General features: G+C 24.4%; 1 protein-coding gene across 2 annotated transcripts; it reads left to right on the top strand.

Annotated features, from left to right (window-relative positions):
- The first annotated feature begins 9221 nt into the window (after positions 1-9221).
- LOC100214994 (tumor necrosis factor alpha-induced protein 8-like protein) lies at positions 9222-15729 on the top strand. Of its 2 annotated transcripts, none has more exons than XM_065816891.1 (2): positions 9222-9437; positions 14727-15729. In XM_065816891.1, the coding sequence occupies exons 1-2, from the start codon at positions 9423-9425 to the stop codon at positions 15303-15305; spliced, it is 594 nt and encodes a 197-aa protein (XP_065672963.1). In that variant the 5' UTR covers positions 9222-9422; the 3' UTR covers positions 15306-15729. The 2 variants fall into 2 exon arrangements, with proteins under 2 accessions (XP_065672963.1, XP_065672964.1); XM_065816892.1 differs by having other exon boundaries at positions 9235-9258.
- Positions 15730-16721: the final 992 nt, after the last annotated feature.

Below are 16721 nucleotides of genomic sequence, written 5' to 3'. Positions count from 1 at the left end.
TACAAGTAATCAACCACATCTGAGATCAAGATGGATTTAAACTCAATTCAATTGATGAAATATCTATGTTTTTTTAAAATTCTGATTTTAGGTTTTCTTATTTTGTGTAGAAAAATACTTTATTGTTAAAGTTATTATATATTGTAAGCATATACTGTGTTCTTATTATGTACTAATTCTGTAAATTTTTTCTTGAATAATGTTATATATAGTTTAGTAAAATATACTTTGTAAAATATATTGAGTATGAGTGTGTATATTTATGTGTATATATGTATGTGTGTATGCACCTGTGTGTGCGTATACGTGTAAATGTATATATGTATAAATGTGTGTGCGTATGTATGTCTATGTGTATAAGTTGCTGCACGTGGGTCAAAGAATAACTTTTACAAGTTACCAAGTGGAAAATATTCATCATTTGATATTAAAAATCTTGTAATTAAAAATTCAACAAGACAATCGTGATATACTAAACAATATTCGACAAAGACCATCATGATATACTTAAAAAAAAAAAGATAAACTTAATCTATTCAATAATGTATTTGCAGAGGTGCTTTACAACGGTTGAAGAAAATAATTTTGAAGAGAAATGAAAATTCGTCAAGAAAATTGTGCTATTCTGAAAAGAAGATGCAGAAAAAAAATAAAATAAAAAAATAAAAAAATCCAAAGAATAATGATTCTAGTAAAACCTGCCATATTTTAAGATAATTTAAAGAAAACTTCAAATATTATATTACCAATGAATTATGTGATAGTCGCATTGTATGAGTTTACATCAACTTTTATTGACGCGTCAAACTTTAGCGGTTCTCTTGACAAGACCTCTAAGTCTTCTTTGGGTTTCCACGTTCCTTTTTTTTTTAAATTTAATTTCTATCATTATTTTAACATAATCTTCAATTGTAAACTTTTTAACTTGATATATTTGTATGAAAATTTTCATGTAATAAAAAACAAAAACAAAACAAAAAATAGAGAGAGTTTTATCAGCCTCAAGGCAGGCCACCATATTCTACAAAAATATTTTATAAATCACAAACAAAATTGTGGAAAGAAGACGTATTTGTTTTATGATAGTGTGCATATAGTCAAAAACTTTAGAAATATTATATTAAATAAAACATTTGTTTAATCATATTTTAAATACCATAATACGCATATCAATATTGGTTGCCCATCAAGATATATTAGTTGTGATGATTTATTTAAAATTTACTTTAATAATTATGAACTAAAATGTTAGCATTTCGTTTACCTTCAAGTCCATTATTGTTATTAGGTAAAAACTCCTAAACTTACGTATGAAAAATTACACCCTGAAAATAATAAACAAAATGTGTCGCTAGCATAGGAACTATTCATGAAACTACAATTGGAAGTAATTTTAGGGAATCGAACTTTTTTTGTGGTTTTTCTTTTTAGAAATGCATAAAAACCTAAATTATTTTTTTAATATATTTTATAGATTATTTCTTGTAAAAAGCAAAAGTTACGTTTAACTTTTATGTGATATTTATGTATGGTTGACACATTTTGATTTGACTTTATTGATGTTAAAAATTTAGTTGTTTTCTCTTGTCAAATTAATGTTAAAGGATGTATGATTTTTTTTTTCAAACTATAGAAATATTTCTTTATACATATTATATAAGCACCTGCAAAATTTCGAAAAAATTTTTTTTTGACGCAGATAACTTAAAATGTGACTTTTGGTACCTAAAATCTTTTTCACGGACTCTGTAATGGTGAGGGGGGGGGGGGTATTGAAAGTCGATTGAAAATGCTATTTGGCTAAATTAGTCAATCATTGACTTGTTTTGATTAAAGACATTGTAATTGGCTCAACTTCCAATAAACCAAAGTTTTTTGATAATAAAAACAAGTTATAAAATTTTATTAGATTTAATAATAGTAAAAATAATAATACTAGTTATAATAATTATGATAATAATAATTATGATGATAATAATAACAATAATAATAATAACAATAATAACAATAATAATAATAATGTTAACTATTAATAATAATAGTATCAACAATAGTATTATTAAATTTATTCACAACATCTTTTAAATAATAAAGGTTTTCAACTTTACTTTTATTGCACATTATTAGTAGTAATAAATATCTAGCAATATCCGTATTAACTTAATACTTCAAAGTCCCTACTGTCAATAGTGGTTGATGTCTTCAGGAATGATGTCAAAAGTAATAATAAAGTATTATTTTAACATAAAGAGTTGTTCATAAATTACGTCACACAATTTCGACCATTTTTGACCCCTTTTTTCCCCCTCTTCACAACATATTAACTCTTTAATAACACGTCCCTAACGATTCGTCACAAAACCACTAACTTATCCCTCTCCCGGCCCCTAGAGCGTGACTTAATTTATGGACAACCTCTAACATATATTGTTCAGTAGCATGTATTGTTCTTTTTAATTTATATTAAGTTTATCTATTATAATTTTTTGAAATGAATATAAAAAATATTTTGAAGTGATTATGAATAGCAAGTGTATTTGGTTAATATATAAATAGCATTAAACTGTATTGGGTTTATTAAAGTTTCTGATCTTTTTTTATTACCTTTTCTTTGTAATTTCACGTCCCATTTACACAAGCTACAGGTAAGTTTGTAAATTAAACTTTTTTTAGTGCCATGTTTATCTGGTGTTGGTTCGGTGCCCCTCAAACTCCCAGCGTTGACTAGTGACCAATGGAAACATGTAGCCCTCATTTATGCTTATTTTTTGATAAAAGTTTCAGTTTTTAAGAAAAGTATTGACAAAGTCATAATAATTTTAATTAAGAAAAACTAAATTTTGACCAGTTTCTTCAAAAAATTCATATATCTAAAAATTGGTACATTGAACGTCATATCTTATAATAGGTTTGTTAGATTTTTATCATTTTTTTTAGCTTAAAAATACTGTGCTGAAGCCCTTTCTAATGATATGAAACAACTTAATATATAATTAATTTAAAATTTCAAGTCACATGCCGAAAAAGTACGACTTCAAAAAGCTATTATCCAAATCAAAAGGATGTTTCTAATCTTTTAAATATTTTTAACTTTTAATGGACAATTGCTAATCCTAAAAAAGGATTTTCACCAAATATTGATGACAATGCTATTGTGTTAAATTTTTTTGTTTTTACTTTATTTAGGTATCCCAAGAAGTTCTTACGCTTTTATCAAAGAGCACCGCAGATTTTTGATCAGGGTAAGTTTTGCGACAACGCACAGTGGTGGTGGACAAAACCTAAAAAATGAATATTTATTATATTCCAAAGCATATATTAAAACATATTTTTAATACTCTAATTTAAAGTTTTGAAAATTGTTTTGAGTATAATAGAATCTTTTAAAACCACAAAAATTAGTTGCGGTTTCATGTGTAATGAAAAACTTTTTTTTTTTTTAAAGCGTGAAATTTTTTTTATACATAGCTATAATAAACAGTAACTTTTAAAATTTTATAAGCTTACGGAATTAGTTCATGTATTTATAATATTTAAAAGTAACGCTTTTCGAAAAAAAATCTAAAGTAAAGATCAGTCTTTATAATAAACTTTATAATCTGGCTTTAAAATAACGAGGTGAACTTTAAACATTTATTACTTTTATTTTGTACAAAAAGTGTCATACAATTTAGGGAACTTACGAAAACCTATATTAAATACTTGAACCAATTTGAACTAAATACATTGCCCCTAACTTCCCCTTTTGGGTTTCTTTAACATTTTAAAACAATGACTTGTAACTTATGTCATTTGCTTGAAATCAACTTTTATTTCTTGTAAACTAAAATTCATGTTATTTTGTTTGTTATTTAATTTAATACAAATTGCACTGTTTACTTAATAATTTTTTTGTTTTTTTGTTTAGTAATAAAATATAAATTGGTGACATTTACGGACTTTTACAACAAAATAAACTAGATTCTAATGATATACCATTCTTTTCATTGAAATTAACTGTTATAGTTTCTGCAGATATTAAACTAGAGGATTCTGAGGGAAAAACTTTATAAAATTATAATGTAAAAAGTTAATAGCTGCAAACAATGAATAATACTCATTTTGAGAAAAGTAATGAAAATTGGCTAGCTCAAGATTTTCAATACACCTACGGTACATTAAATGCTTCATCATCAGTTAATGAAGTTGGGAAAACATGTGGCTCTTTTGGAAGCTTGTAACAGAACAAAAAGAATAAGCCTAAGAATGTTAGTAATATTTTATTTAACCATAAATTACTTCATGCAAAAAAATTAAAATTAAGAAGTGAGTTTAAGTACGAAACTGGCACAAAAATTTCTGAAATTTGAAATAAAAATCCCATTAAACCTGCTTAGATATATTCAACTGATAAAACTTTATCATTAACTATTAATGGTGGTATATCAAAATCAACATACCAGCTTCTAAGAATTGGTGCTGAAAATAAAAACATGCCACGTATTCTTTATATAATGGTATAAGATCTTCAAAAGCTAAATGCTATTCCAAGAACATTCAAATAGATGGCTAGTCAGTACAAATATCGCTAAAAGATCATTTAGAACACACTCTTAAAAAGCTATGTGGTATTCAAACTACTGTGCTAACCACAATGCAAAGGAATTAACTAAACTAACGTTTATATGCAAGGCTGATTTTAATGGTGCTACAGGATATAGTGTTTATAAACAGGTAAGTTAAAATGAAAGTAGTGACGTATGAAGAGTGCCTGTTGATTATTTATATAGTACCTTTAGAACTCAGTAGACTTTATAATAATAAAAACGTTGTAATATCACCATGAATTCACCACGAATCTGCGGCCAATATATTAAAAATACAAGTAATACATAATTATATATAGAGATAATAAATAATCTATTCAAAACGTCGTGAACATGTAATTATATCAATCATAGAGTTTGAAATCTATTCACTTATTTATATTTTTCATTTATTCCTATATATTTATTTATATATTTCAAATCGATTATATAATAATATCGATAATAGAGTTTAATCTGGTGATAAATCTAAATAAATTTTCATTTTTTCCGAAGTAAGTGCGCATTTTTATTTTTAAAGTTTGTTGCATCAATTTTTATTTTAAGTTTATTTCACCAGAAGAGTTTGTTATTCAGTTCCACGATTTTAAGTTTGTTAAATAATTTTTAGTATTGGCAACTATCTAACTAAAAGTTATAATAAAAGTTAATATATCTTAATAAAAAGTGATTCTTTGGATATATAAATTTTTTTAAACATTTATATATCCAAATTTTGGTAAAAAAATACCATATCTTTAATATCCGGCCCACTGTGTATCGCTTAGGCAGGAGGCCTAAGCGATACACATTGGGCCGAGGTATCACGTGGTGGAAAATTTGTTTCATCCAAACAGTTTCAAAACTTTTTTTTTAGTGTATTTGCTATTTTGAATTCAATTGAGAATGAAATTTCATTTCTATCTATTCCAGTCATCAACACTTATGTAAAGTTTGGTCCATTTGGATTTACAAATCCGCAAGAATAATAAGTATTAAAAATAGGGCTGCTTTATACTTATGTTCTTGGGCCGTTTAAACACCTTATTCCACTCTTGTTAGCTAAATAAAATAAAAAAGTATAAAACTTGAAACTTTAACTAAAATAAAATAAATATAAAACTAGATAAATATAAAACTTGAATGCTCCAAGTTTTATATTCATCTAGTTTAATTACTTTAAACAATGTTTTGTTGTGACCCCAAAATATCAAATCAAAAGGTTTGTATAGTTGTTACAAAAACTTTTCATGAGAAAAAAGAAATAAGTTTGCGTTTGTTTGTGTTTGATTTTCTGTAATAATATTTATTATGGCCTAATAAAAGGAAAGATTGGAAACAATAAAAAAGGAGTTTTTTAACTACAGGCAAATTATAATTTTTTATTGAATATGTTAATGAGCATAAAATGTATATTGTTAATGTAAGTTTTGTCTATCATTAATTACATATAAAGTCATGTTTTATTAATATATAGGTTACTCCCTTCATAATTGAAAACGAATAAATGTAATATTTTTACTGTTCAACTTAAAAAAAAAAAATATATGATCGCATTTCTTCCTTTAGTGATCGACAGTTCCACTACTCTCAAAAAAAAAAACATGTTTTTCTAAATGCATGAGATAGAATTAAAGCAAGAAAAATACCACAATGATGCAAAAACATTTTTTGTTAAAAAAGTTATTTTATAAAAAGAATTAAAAAAAAAATTCTCAAAATTTGAGCCTTAAATTTCCAAAAAAATTTAATTTACCGAATCATTTAACCGATGATATTACATACTACAGAAATCAATTATTGTTAGTATTAAACACTAGGGAAAATAGTTTTTAATAAACATTATTTTTTAAATTTCTGGAAAGAAGTATAAAATAGTACAGAAGAAAATTAGCATTTTAGTTATTTAATTCACATGCTTTCAAAGAATGAGGTTTTTTGTATTATTTGATGAAGTTATTGTTAAAAGGGGCGGATGAGACAAGTTCGTTTTAGACAAAGACATTTGATCTGTAAAGCTATTTTGTGATCCATCTGCTGGTCAAAACAAAAAACTATACATTATTTTGTTTTATGTATTTTTTTATTTATAAGAAAATAAGGTTTGACTTCATTAAAGTTTTTTATTCCATTTTTATATAAAACGTGATGAAAATGAGGTTAATTAATTTAAATCATATTACAAATAAGTATTCCATCAGATCGTATTATAACATTTAGAAATACTTGTAAAAGATCCACTCCATTTTTTTTGTTGTAGAATTGTTGCATGATATACTGAAAAACTTAACTGATTTTACAAGGCCATTTTGTAAGAATAAATGTTCACTTCCAGCTCAAACTGTTTGTAAATTTTTTTTTAAAGGAGACTCAAGTGGCATCGCATCTCATCGGAATAATGAAATTGATCATTTTTTGCAATAAATTTAAAAAATAACAAGAAGAATGTTTTAAAAAGTGAGCTACCAATTCTACATGATGCACCTCTATTGTGAAGTACAGAAATCTAAGAGTGGTAATTAAAGACCTTTAGGTTTTAAAAAAGCCACATCCAATACTGAGTTTTACAATTCTGTCTGAGATTGTTGTGACATTTCATCACATCTGAAGATAAATAATAAATAGACTTTTTTAATCGATTTTTTTGTTTTAATTTTTTTTTAATGTTTCTTGATGTAAGGTTTTCTAAAATTTGCTTTGTATGTTCCTTCTCTGCATTTAACGGATAATTTTATAAATAATAATCATAAGAAATTTTAAAATAATGTAAAGCTATTATGGTAAAAAAAATATGAATAAATGCTTATGTTAATTTTTTATATATGTTGTATTTAACCATAGTTCTAAACTTTATTCATTATCAGGAAAACTTGTAATAAGTATTTGTTTGTACATACTGCTTTGTGACGTCAGTATGAAAAAATTTTGAACCTGTCACCCAAAAATAATAGGATATAGGAGCGTTATAAGATCATAGCTGCAAATTGTTTGCTAAAATGAGCTCCTTACTGTTATCTTTAAGCAAATATAAAATATTTTATAATTAAGCTTTTTATTTTAACAAAGGCATTATGCATATATTTATGGCGCAGGCGCAGTGGTTAGAGTTCTGGCCAGACCCCTGCCGTCTCTCACCCAGTAAGCGACATTGGTAAGGATGAAGGTGTACCTTCCTAGTTATGTGCTCTTCCGCGGTGTGTTGTCATAAGATCGTTAGGACTTCTGGATGTAACTACAAAAAAAAAAACCGAGGAAAAAACCTCATACCAAGAAAAAAAACATTATACCGAGAAAAAAGGCTTAACGAAAAAAACATTAGATTCCATAAAAACCTTCACTATAACTTTTTCCTATAAATTCTAAAGGTATATAAGTTTTAAAGTTTTATAATTATTTATCTTCAGGTGAAAAAATGCGAAAGAATTAAAAAATAAAGTGTAAAAAAAGATTGGTTCCAAATATATAATATAATAATTATATAATATATATATAATATTATATATTAATAATAACATATTATTTAGTTTTATATAGATGCACATTTGTTAGACGAGATTTGAATGTGGGTTTATAATTACAAATAGTCCTATATGGACTTTTAGACAAAATTATTCTAATATCTTTTACGACAAAGGTTTTGTAATATTCTTTTGTTTTCTTCAGACTACATTAACTGAAAAGAAAAACTTGAAATAAAAAGAAAGAATACTTACAGAGAATAAAATCCATCTGTTTCAAAAAACTTAATCAATATTTTATAAAAGTTGAACATAATAAATATGTTGCAATACTAAAAGTTCCTCCGATTTTGATTACTAATTTTATTTTTAAGAGTAAGAAATAATTTTGTTTGTTTTTGGTAATAAATTTTAAAACTTTCATTTGCTTGCAACTTTAAAGGATGGTTTCAATTCTTAGACAATCAAGCGTTTTTAAATTACTTGCTACCTAAAAGGATGTTCTAAATTTTTGGACAACCTTGCATACATTTATAATATAAATATTACACTTTAATGTGTCGATTATTTAACAACTTTATTCCAAATTAATCTAACTTTATTTATTGAGATATTAGCATAAGATACCGCCTTTTATTTTATAATTACTTCAAGTTTCGGAATTAAAGATTTGAGATAAGAATAAAAGAGGTGGGACCATTATGAATCTTGTTCTTAAGTATTTTTGAAAACATTTGTGAGCTAAATAATAATTAAGTTTCATTTCAGTTTTTTATAATATATCTAAAAGAGTTTTGCTCGCATTTTTGGGGTTTCTTGAGAGCTTAATGAAGGTGGAGAACAATAGATAAAACTTTTACCAAATAATGGCATTTTTATTTCATACTTTCCTTAAATATTTTATCATCAATACGAAAAAGAGCTTGATATTCTCATGGTTTTTAGTTATTAATACGGATCTTAGGCATTTATTTTAACCGCAAACTTTTTTACTTTACTTTTGATTGACCCCCGTAAATTAGAGTAATAGTATTTAAAAACAAGATAAGGTTAAATTTTGTGAAGTTTTGTTTGTCTAGCGATTGGAAACTTTTAAAAACAAACTTTTTTTAAATAATAAAATGTCTTTGCAATATCTTTGTTTGAAATTTTTATTTGCGTTGTTTTATTTTCATATAAAAATAAAGAATAATAAATAAACGTTTTAATATTACAGAAAATACAATAATTTCGAAGTGAGTTTAAACTTGAATATCAAACAACTTTATTCCTTATATTAATATTTCATATGTTTTATTGAGATTTGTTTCAATTCATTATGAGTCTAAAATGCAAAACTTTAATATAAGTATTTTTAAACTTAATGATACACATCTTTTCTTAAAACTTGTTTAAGGAAATGGGAGAAGAAAATGTAGGTTATTCATTTTTCTTTTTTAATGTTAAGGAAATAAAATTTTTTTAAAGTTTTTTATATCCTTCAAGTTATATTTGTGTTATACGATAAGGTATATATATATATATGTATAATATATATATATATACATATATATATATATATATATATATATATATATATATATATATATATATATATATATATATATATATATATATATATATATATATACAGTCAAATTATTTCAAACTCTAATACTTACATAATATTCTCTATTAATCAATATGAAAAAAATATAATGAAAAGATAATTGATAATATTCATTTAATAGGATATAAAATGTCCTGGAAAATGCAATAAAAAGTCCTGGAATGTCCTGGAATTTAACTTTCAAAATTTTTTGCTACCATGTAAATATATATATATATATATATATATATATATATATATATATATATATATATATATATATATATATACATATATATATATATATATATATATATATATATATATATATATATATATATATATATATATATATATATATATATGTATATATATATGTATATATATATATATATATATATTGTTGTTTTGATTATGTAATAATTTTTTAATTATATATATATATATATATATATATATATATATATATATATAATATACTGCTGATTTAGGTGAGCAGTGTGATGTCATACTGAAATAGCCTGCTGTCGGGGGCTTCAGTACATACATCAACTGACAAATAGCCTGATTCGCAGTGGAGTGCTGCTACATCGACTGAGGGTTTGGGATGGGGCAGCAATCTTTTCATTGATTATTCTTCGTTTTCTTCTTTTTCTAAAAAAGCTGTATCAATTTAGATAAGCAAAAAAACTGAGCAAATGCTCACATAAATATGCTATAGTATATATATATATATATATATATATATATATATATATATATATATATATATATATATATATATATATATATATATATATATATATATATATATATATATATCTTTTTAACCTATTCTTTTGTTATTTCCTATTTCTTTTGTATGACATGATAAACTTTTTACCTGATTTTATTGTATTTTTGTAATTATATTATCATTAGTTTGTACAAAAATAATTATATTTGTATTATTTTTTTTAACACCTTTTTTTAAGCATTTTAACAAATTTTAAATATGTAATTTTAACTGAAGATGACCAGTGTTAGTCAAAACATGTATTGTTTTTTATTAAAAAAATGGTTTTAAAAATTAGAAAATTTGTCTTGTTTATGGAAATATATATATAAATTCATATATATATATATATATATAATATCTATATGTATGTATATATATATATATATATATATATATATATATATATTTATATATATATATATATATATATATATTTATATATATATATATATATATATATATATATATATATGTATATATATATATATATATATATATATATATATATATATATATATATATATATATATATATATATATATATATATATATATGTATATATCTATATGTATAATATATATGTGTAAATGCTATAAATAGTATTTATATATGTATATAGATGTTATAAATAGCATATGCTTTTAAAAATTTATGTTAAAAATTTTTAGCTTAAAAAACTTTGAATTCAAAATTAGAATAAAAAAAAAGTTAAAGTATATAATTACTTTTAAACTCATATTATTTTGCCTTATATATTATACAAAAATTAATAGTTTGTACTAAATAAAAAGTTTGTGTTGGAATTAGTGGATTCATTCCCCCCCCCCCCCCCATTTCCTTTGAAATTTGATGAAAAAAAAAGAGTAAAGGATTGTTTAAAAAAAATTATATAATAAAGTGTTTCTTGAAAAAAGTAATAGAATCTGAAGAAAAACAATAAAAAAAAGTAACAAAGAATCATTTAAAATTCACCTGTTTTGTATTTAATTTCATTTAGCTAGTAAAACATTATGCAATCTTTGTTTTGTTTATTGCTTTGTTTAATTTTTTATTATAAATTGAATCATTCAACTCTACAATTAAACAAATTTTGAAAATATTTTTTTAAACAAGCTGGGATACAACATTGGGTTAACATTTTGTATAAATACAACAAGAAATTAAAGTTAAAAAAAGTTAACTTTATGAAATTTTTACGAACTTATGGTTTAGTTTTTAAACTAAAATTTGAATTATAAAACATATTTATTGGATGAATTTCTTTGTTTGTTTTTGATAATGTACAAAGAGCTTTTTTTTTGTTGCTTTCTGAATTTATTTTTTAAAAAAATACATGTACATATATGTTATTATTGTTATAGTTATTATTATTATTATTATTATTGTTATTATTATACTATGGTATTATAAAAATGTCATAAATAAAATTTTATTTTTGTACTTTTAAAATCAGGCCATTATACCTTATAATTTATAATGTTAATATAGTTATTGTATAATTGCTATATAATTAGTAATGTATAAATAATAATAACATGAACTAATAAATTGTTATTTTCATTACATAATGCAAGTTTAACTTCACTTGCAAAGGTGTTGGAAACGTTTTTAATTTTTTATATATTTTAATCAAAAGTATTTTTCTTAAATCAATAACCAATTGTGATGAATAAGTTTGGCTATTGAACAAAAGTTTGAAGAAAGTAGACTTTATTTAGCTCCTTTAAAATTGTTGCAGTGACAGAAATAATTATTACATAATAAAAAAGTTATTTTAAACCTTTTCTTGTTGAAAAGTGTAATGTAGGTTTTTATTTTATGGCAGCTGAATAAATAACCTAAAGAATGCAATTTATTTATCAATTACTCTTGTGTTCAATCAAACATTGTTCTATTGTATCTTAACCTCCTGGAAAATTTTTAGTATTTATTATTAGTATAGTGTATATTTACTGATTTGAATCTACTTATTATTGTTTTTTGTTTTTTCTCTTTTTGGTTCTAAATTTGTATAAAAAAATATTAGAAATTTATTTTTATATAATTGCAAATTTTTCTTTGAAAAAAAAAAAAAAAAAAAAAACTTTTTATATGGTGGTTAGATGTATAGTAAAAAGTGCCTTGTTTCAACGTCATTTTTACAGGAATAGCGTTGAAACCTTCCTTAGGAAGAATTTTCCATATTGTCATCATAGTTATACTCGATCTATTGAAAGCATATGTTGTAATATTTTGACCAATTTTTAATATTGGGTTGCAAACACCTGCAGGTTTGTTGCTTATCAGATAAATTCTTTCTAGTGCAATCCATCTTAAACTTCAATTTTTTGTAGGAAACCAGGAAGTCAACAAATACATAAATCTTCATGTCGCTCCATGCTTTGTAGATTTGCTGTGAATGTATATTTTAAAGTTAGAGTTTCTTTAAAATGCTTACAGTTTTTCTTGCAAACTTATTGGAGATACAACTGCATCAGCTGGTGGATTAGATAAAGCATTAAGAGCAAGTAATATGTGTAATGAGTAGAAGAGTAATGTGTGGCTCAGCCAAATTAAAAAAATTATCTTCACAAGAGGTGCATTAGTAAAGATTAAAAGAAAGTTAGACACCAGATGTGTTCAGAGTGTTATGATGTATGAAGTGAGACCTAGGCAATCAAGGTTGATGATGTAAATGTCCAGAAAGCACAAATAAGATGATGGCCATTAAGATGTGAACAGACTCCTTAAAACACTATTCGTTAAGTATTGAATTTAAAATGTAATTTTTTTTTTGATATTGCGGTTCGAGTAGTGATAATAATTTTTATAAAAAGTTTTTTGCAATGTTTAAGACTATAACTAGCTTTATCACTTAAAGATTTCAGTTGTATTTATAATGGAGGTAATTATAATGGAGAGATTTGATAGTATTTAATGCCAAAGTTTTTTTTGTAAAATCATAAAATTTACCATTTTTAAATGTTATTTCTAAAGATTTGAAATGTTATTTTTGAATATTTGAAAGATTTGAAATAATGTTTGTCTACAATAAATTGATTCAAATTATTCCTTGTTAAGATAAGTAAATTATTTATTGTTAAGAGTATAATTGAATTATTGACAAATAATTTAACAAATGTAGAAAAATATTTGTATAGTTTTAAAGTTAGAAAATTTTTTTTTAGCCAAAAGTGTTATGTCTTATTTGTTTTACCATGTGTCATGTTAAACTTTATAGTTAAATTATATATTTATATAATTTAAATTGTGTAATGTTTAAATTGTATTATCGATGTTGGCCAAGTTGCATCCTTCCACATCCAGTTGAGACAGGGTGTGTTTGTTGAATCTTTACAGCTTTTAATCATTAATAAACAGAACTTAAATAGTTTTAAGGTGTAAAATGATATTTGTAACAGAAATGTTTTGGATCAGAGTTAAGTTAAAGTTTTTTTAATATAGATAGTAATGTACCTCATTTAAGGATGTGAAGTCCCAAAAAGGTCTCCAGATTTGAAAGTCACAAAATGATTATTTCTTACTGATTTTTGGTATCCAGAAATTCGAAAAATGTAAAGAGGCTTATGAACTACTTTTGGGGAAAAAAATAAAGACTTTTAGGTAGAGGAACAAACAATTTTAAATCTGGATTAATGGCAACAAAGATATTGGCAACAAGGACTCCAGGACTTCATGCTAAAAAGAAATAGGTTCCAAGTCATTAAATTTAATGAAAATTTTTCTTATTGCAGATCATTTGATAGTCACTTTGATAAGTCACTTGCAGATCATTTGATAGTTACTTTGATAAGTCACTTGCAGATCATTTAATAGTCACTTTGATAAGTCACTTGATATTTTTAGAGCTCCTTGACACCAGAGACCAGAAAAAAATAGAGGTTTAAAGCTGGCGTTTTTTTGGGACTCTGCATCCCTGATCCGATTGGTACACCACTAGTTCATTATTACAATTGGTACACCATTAGTTCATTACTACAATTTGTACACCACTAGTTCATTATTACAATTAATACACCACTAGTCCATTATTACAATTGGTACACCACAAATTCATTACTACAATCAATACATTACTTTTACAATTGGCACAACTAGAGCCTAGAGTTTATTCAATTTTGGTTACACATTTATAATCAAATAAATTTTTTCATTTACAAATATTTTTTTTGAGTAACTGTAAAGATTTATATGAACTGCCCTTAATTAGAAAAATGTAATTTTCTTATTAACATTTTATTATTAACATTTTGATAATTAAAATCAATTTTTAATAACTTTATGAGTTCAAATATTCGAATCCAATTTAGAATTTGCTTATTTTATATTTTTTTTAGTGTATAACAGATATGGGAGATGAAGAGGTGCATGCGAAGAGCATTGGCTTAAGAATTCAAGGCAAAATTGCAAGTAAAATGTCTTCAAAAGGGTTGGCAAAACAAGTTGTTGATGGACCTACCTCTGAACTAATTGATAACTGTTATAGAATTGCAAAATACTATCTTGAGAGTAAAAAAGATGCCGAAAAAATTATGAAAAATATGATAAAAATTGTTGTCAAGGTTGCACTTTTATCATCTAACAATCGTTTTACAAAAGAAGAAATGTCGATTATTCAAAATTTCCAAAACAAATTTAAAACCATTGCAAAATCTATAATAAGTTTTTATGAGGTAGATTTTACATTTGATTGTGAGTATACGGTCACAATGATGAAAGATTCTCAAAAGCTTTTAGAAAAGTTGGTTTGCAACCATCTCACTGCAAAGTCATTAAAGCGTATAGAGTGTGTTTATAATTTCTACTCAAATCCAGATGTTTTAGATTCTGTTTTCCAACCTGGTAGCAAGTTTAGACCTTATCTAGCCAATATTGTTAAGTCATTAAACACTTTGATAGAGCAAGGCCAGCTATAGGTCTCGCTATCTTAAAAGTATTTTAAATGCTTCGTGTTTTTTTTATTTTTATTATTGACAAAATGTTTCTGAAACACTTCGATTTTTTCTCTCTTCGGCGTTTTTGTTTTTTGTTTTTTTATATATGCATTTTTCTAGCTATGCAATCTTTATGTTTTCATATTTTACTTGTTTTGTGACAACGCTTTTAACACTCCATTTACCTTTACTTGTACATTATCTTTATACATTCTCCTGTTTGTTTGTTTTTTTTTTTTTTTTTAATTTTCTCTTTCACTGGGAATAATTATAGATTTACTTGGAGGATTTTTTTTTAATCAACATTCGTCAGCAAAGGAAATCATTTTGTGAAAAAAATTTTAAAATGAATTTTATTTATTACATGGCTATAAAACAAATTTGAAAATTATTTTTTTGTTTACAATTTTTATTTTCTCTCCTTGATTTTGAAAAATGTTTCGTGCTTAAAAAGTATTATTTCAAATAAATAATATAAAATAAATATTACAAATAAATTACACTTAATAACTACAAATAAATTACACCTAAAAAATTGCAAAATAAATTATGCATAAATATACAAATAAGTATTGTTATATAAATGTTATTTACTTAAGTATTAATATACAAAAATATTATTGTGGATATAAATAGTTTTAGGCATGTAAATAATACGTAAAATTGTATTACTTATTTTGGGTAGGAAGGGGGGGGGGGGAGAGAGGCTGGTTTTTACTTTTACTAAATAGTACAGATCTGTTGAAGAGATTTTTTCTGTTGAAGAGTTGAAGACATAATTTCTTTGCTATTAGAAAGATAATTTGATCTCCTAAAAATTGGTAAAAAAAATTCCTAAAAATTGGTAAAAAGAACATTTTGAATTAGTTTGAAAAGTTATGGTGTAAAGTTTACCAACCAGCTCAACTTGGCCCATCGGCGTAAGTAAGTGTGCTGGAAAATAAAGAAACTGATGCATATGCGTTGTGTAAAAATTGGTTAAAATTTTGATTTAATTTTCGATAAAAAAAAGAAATAGTAACAAGTTAACATAAAAAGTAAGTTTAAGCAATCACCTTTAATATTGAGTTAATACTAATTTAAATAATGTAAGTTATTTATAATAAGTAAATAACAGACCTTGTTTCAAATCATTACCAAGACGTTTACATTCGGATCAACTTCATCAGTATAGACATAAGGCGAAATAAGTTACGTCATATAATGAGCGTTTAGACAACAAAAAACAGTTAATTATTAATTTGAAATTCAATAAATGGGTAAAATATAAACACTTTAGTGATGCCAGATAAAATAAAGTGTTTAACTTTATATATCCTATTTGTTTACATTTATGCCTCAAATTCTCAACTATCACCCAACAACCTTACGTGTTACCTAACGTTACTTATCATTCAT

This window comes from Hydra vulgaris, chromosome 13, assembly GCF_038396675.1.
Source record: "Hydra vulgaris chromosome 13, alternate assembly HydraT2T_AEP".
NCBI lineage: Eukaryota > Metazoa > Cnidaria > Hydrozoa > Anthoathecata > Hydridae > Hydra > Hydra vulgaris.
Note: the sequence above shows the minus strand (reverse complement) of the source record. Positions and strands in the feature narration are given on the sequence as shown.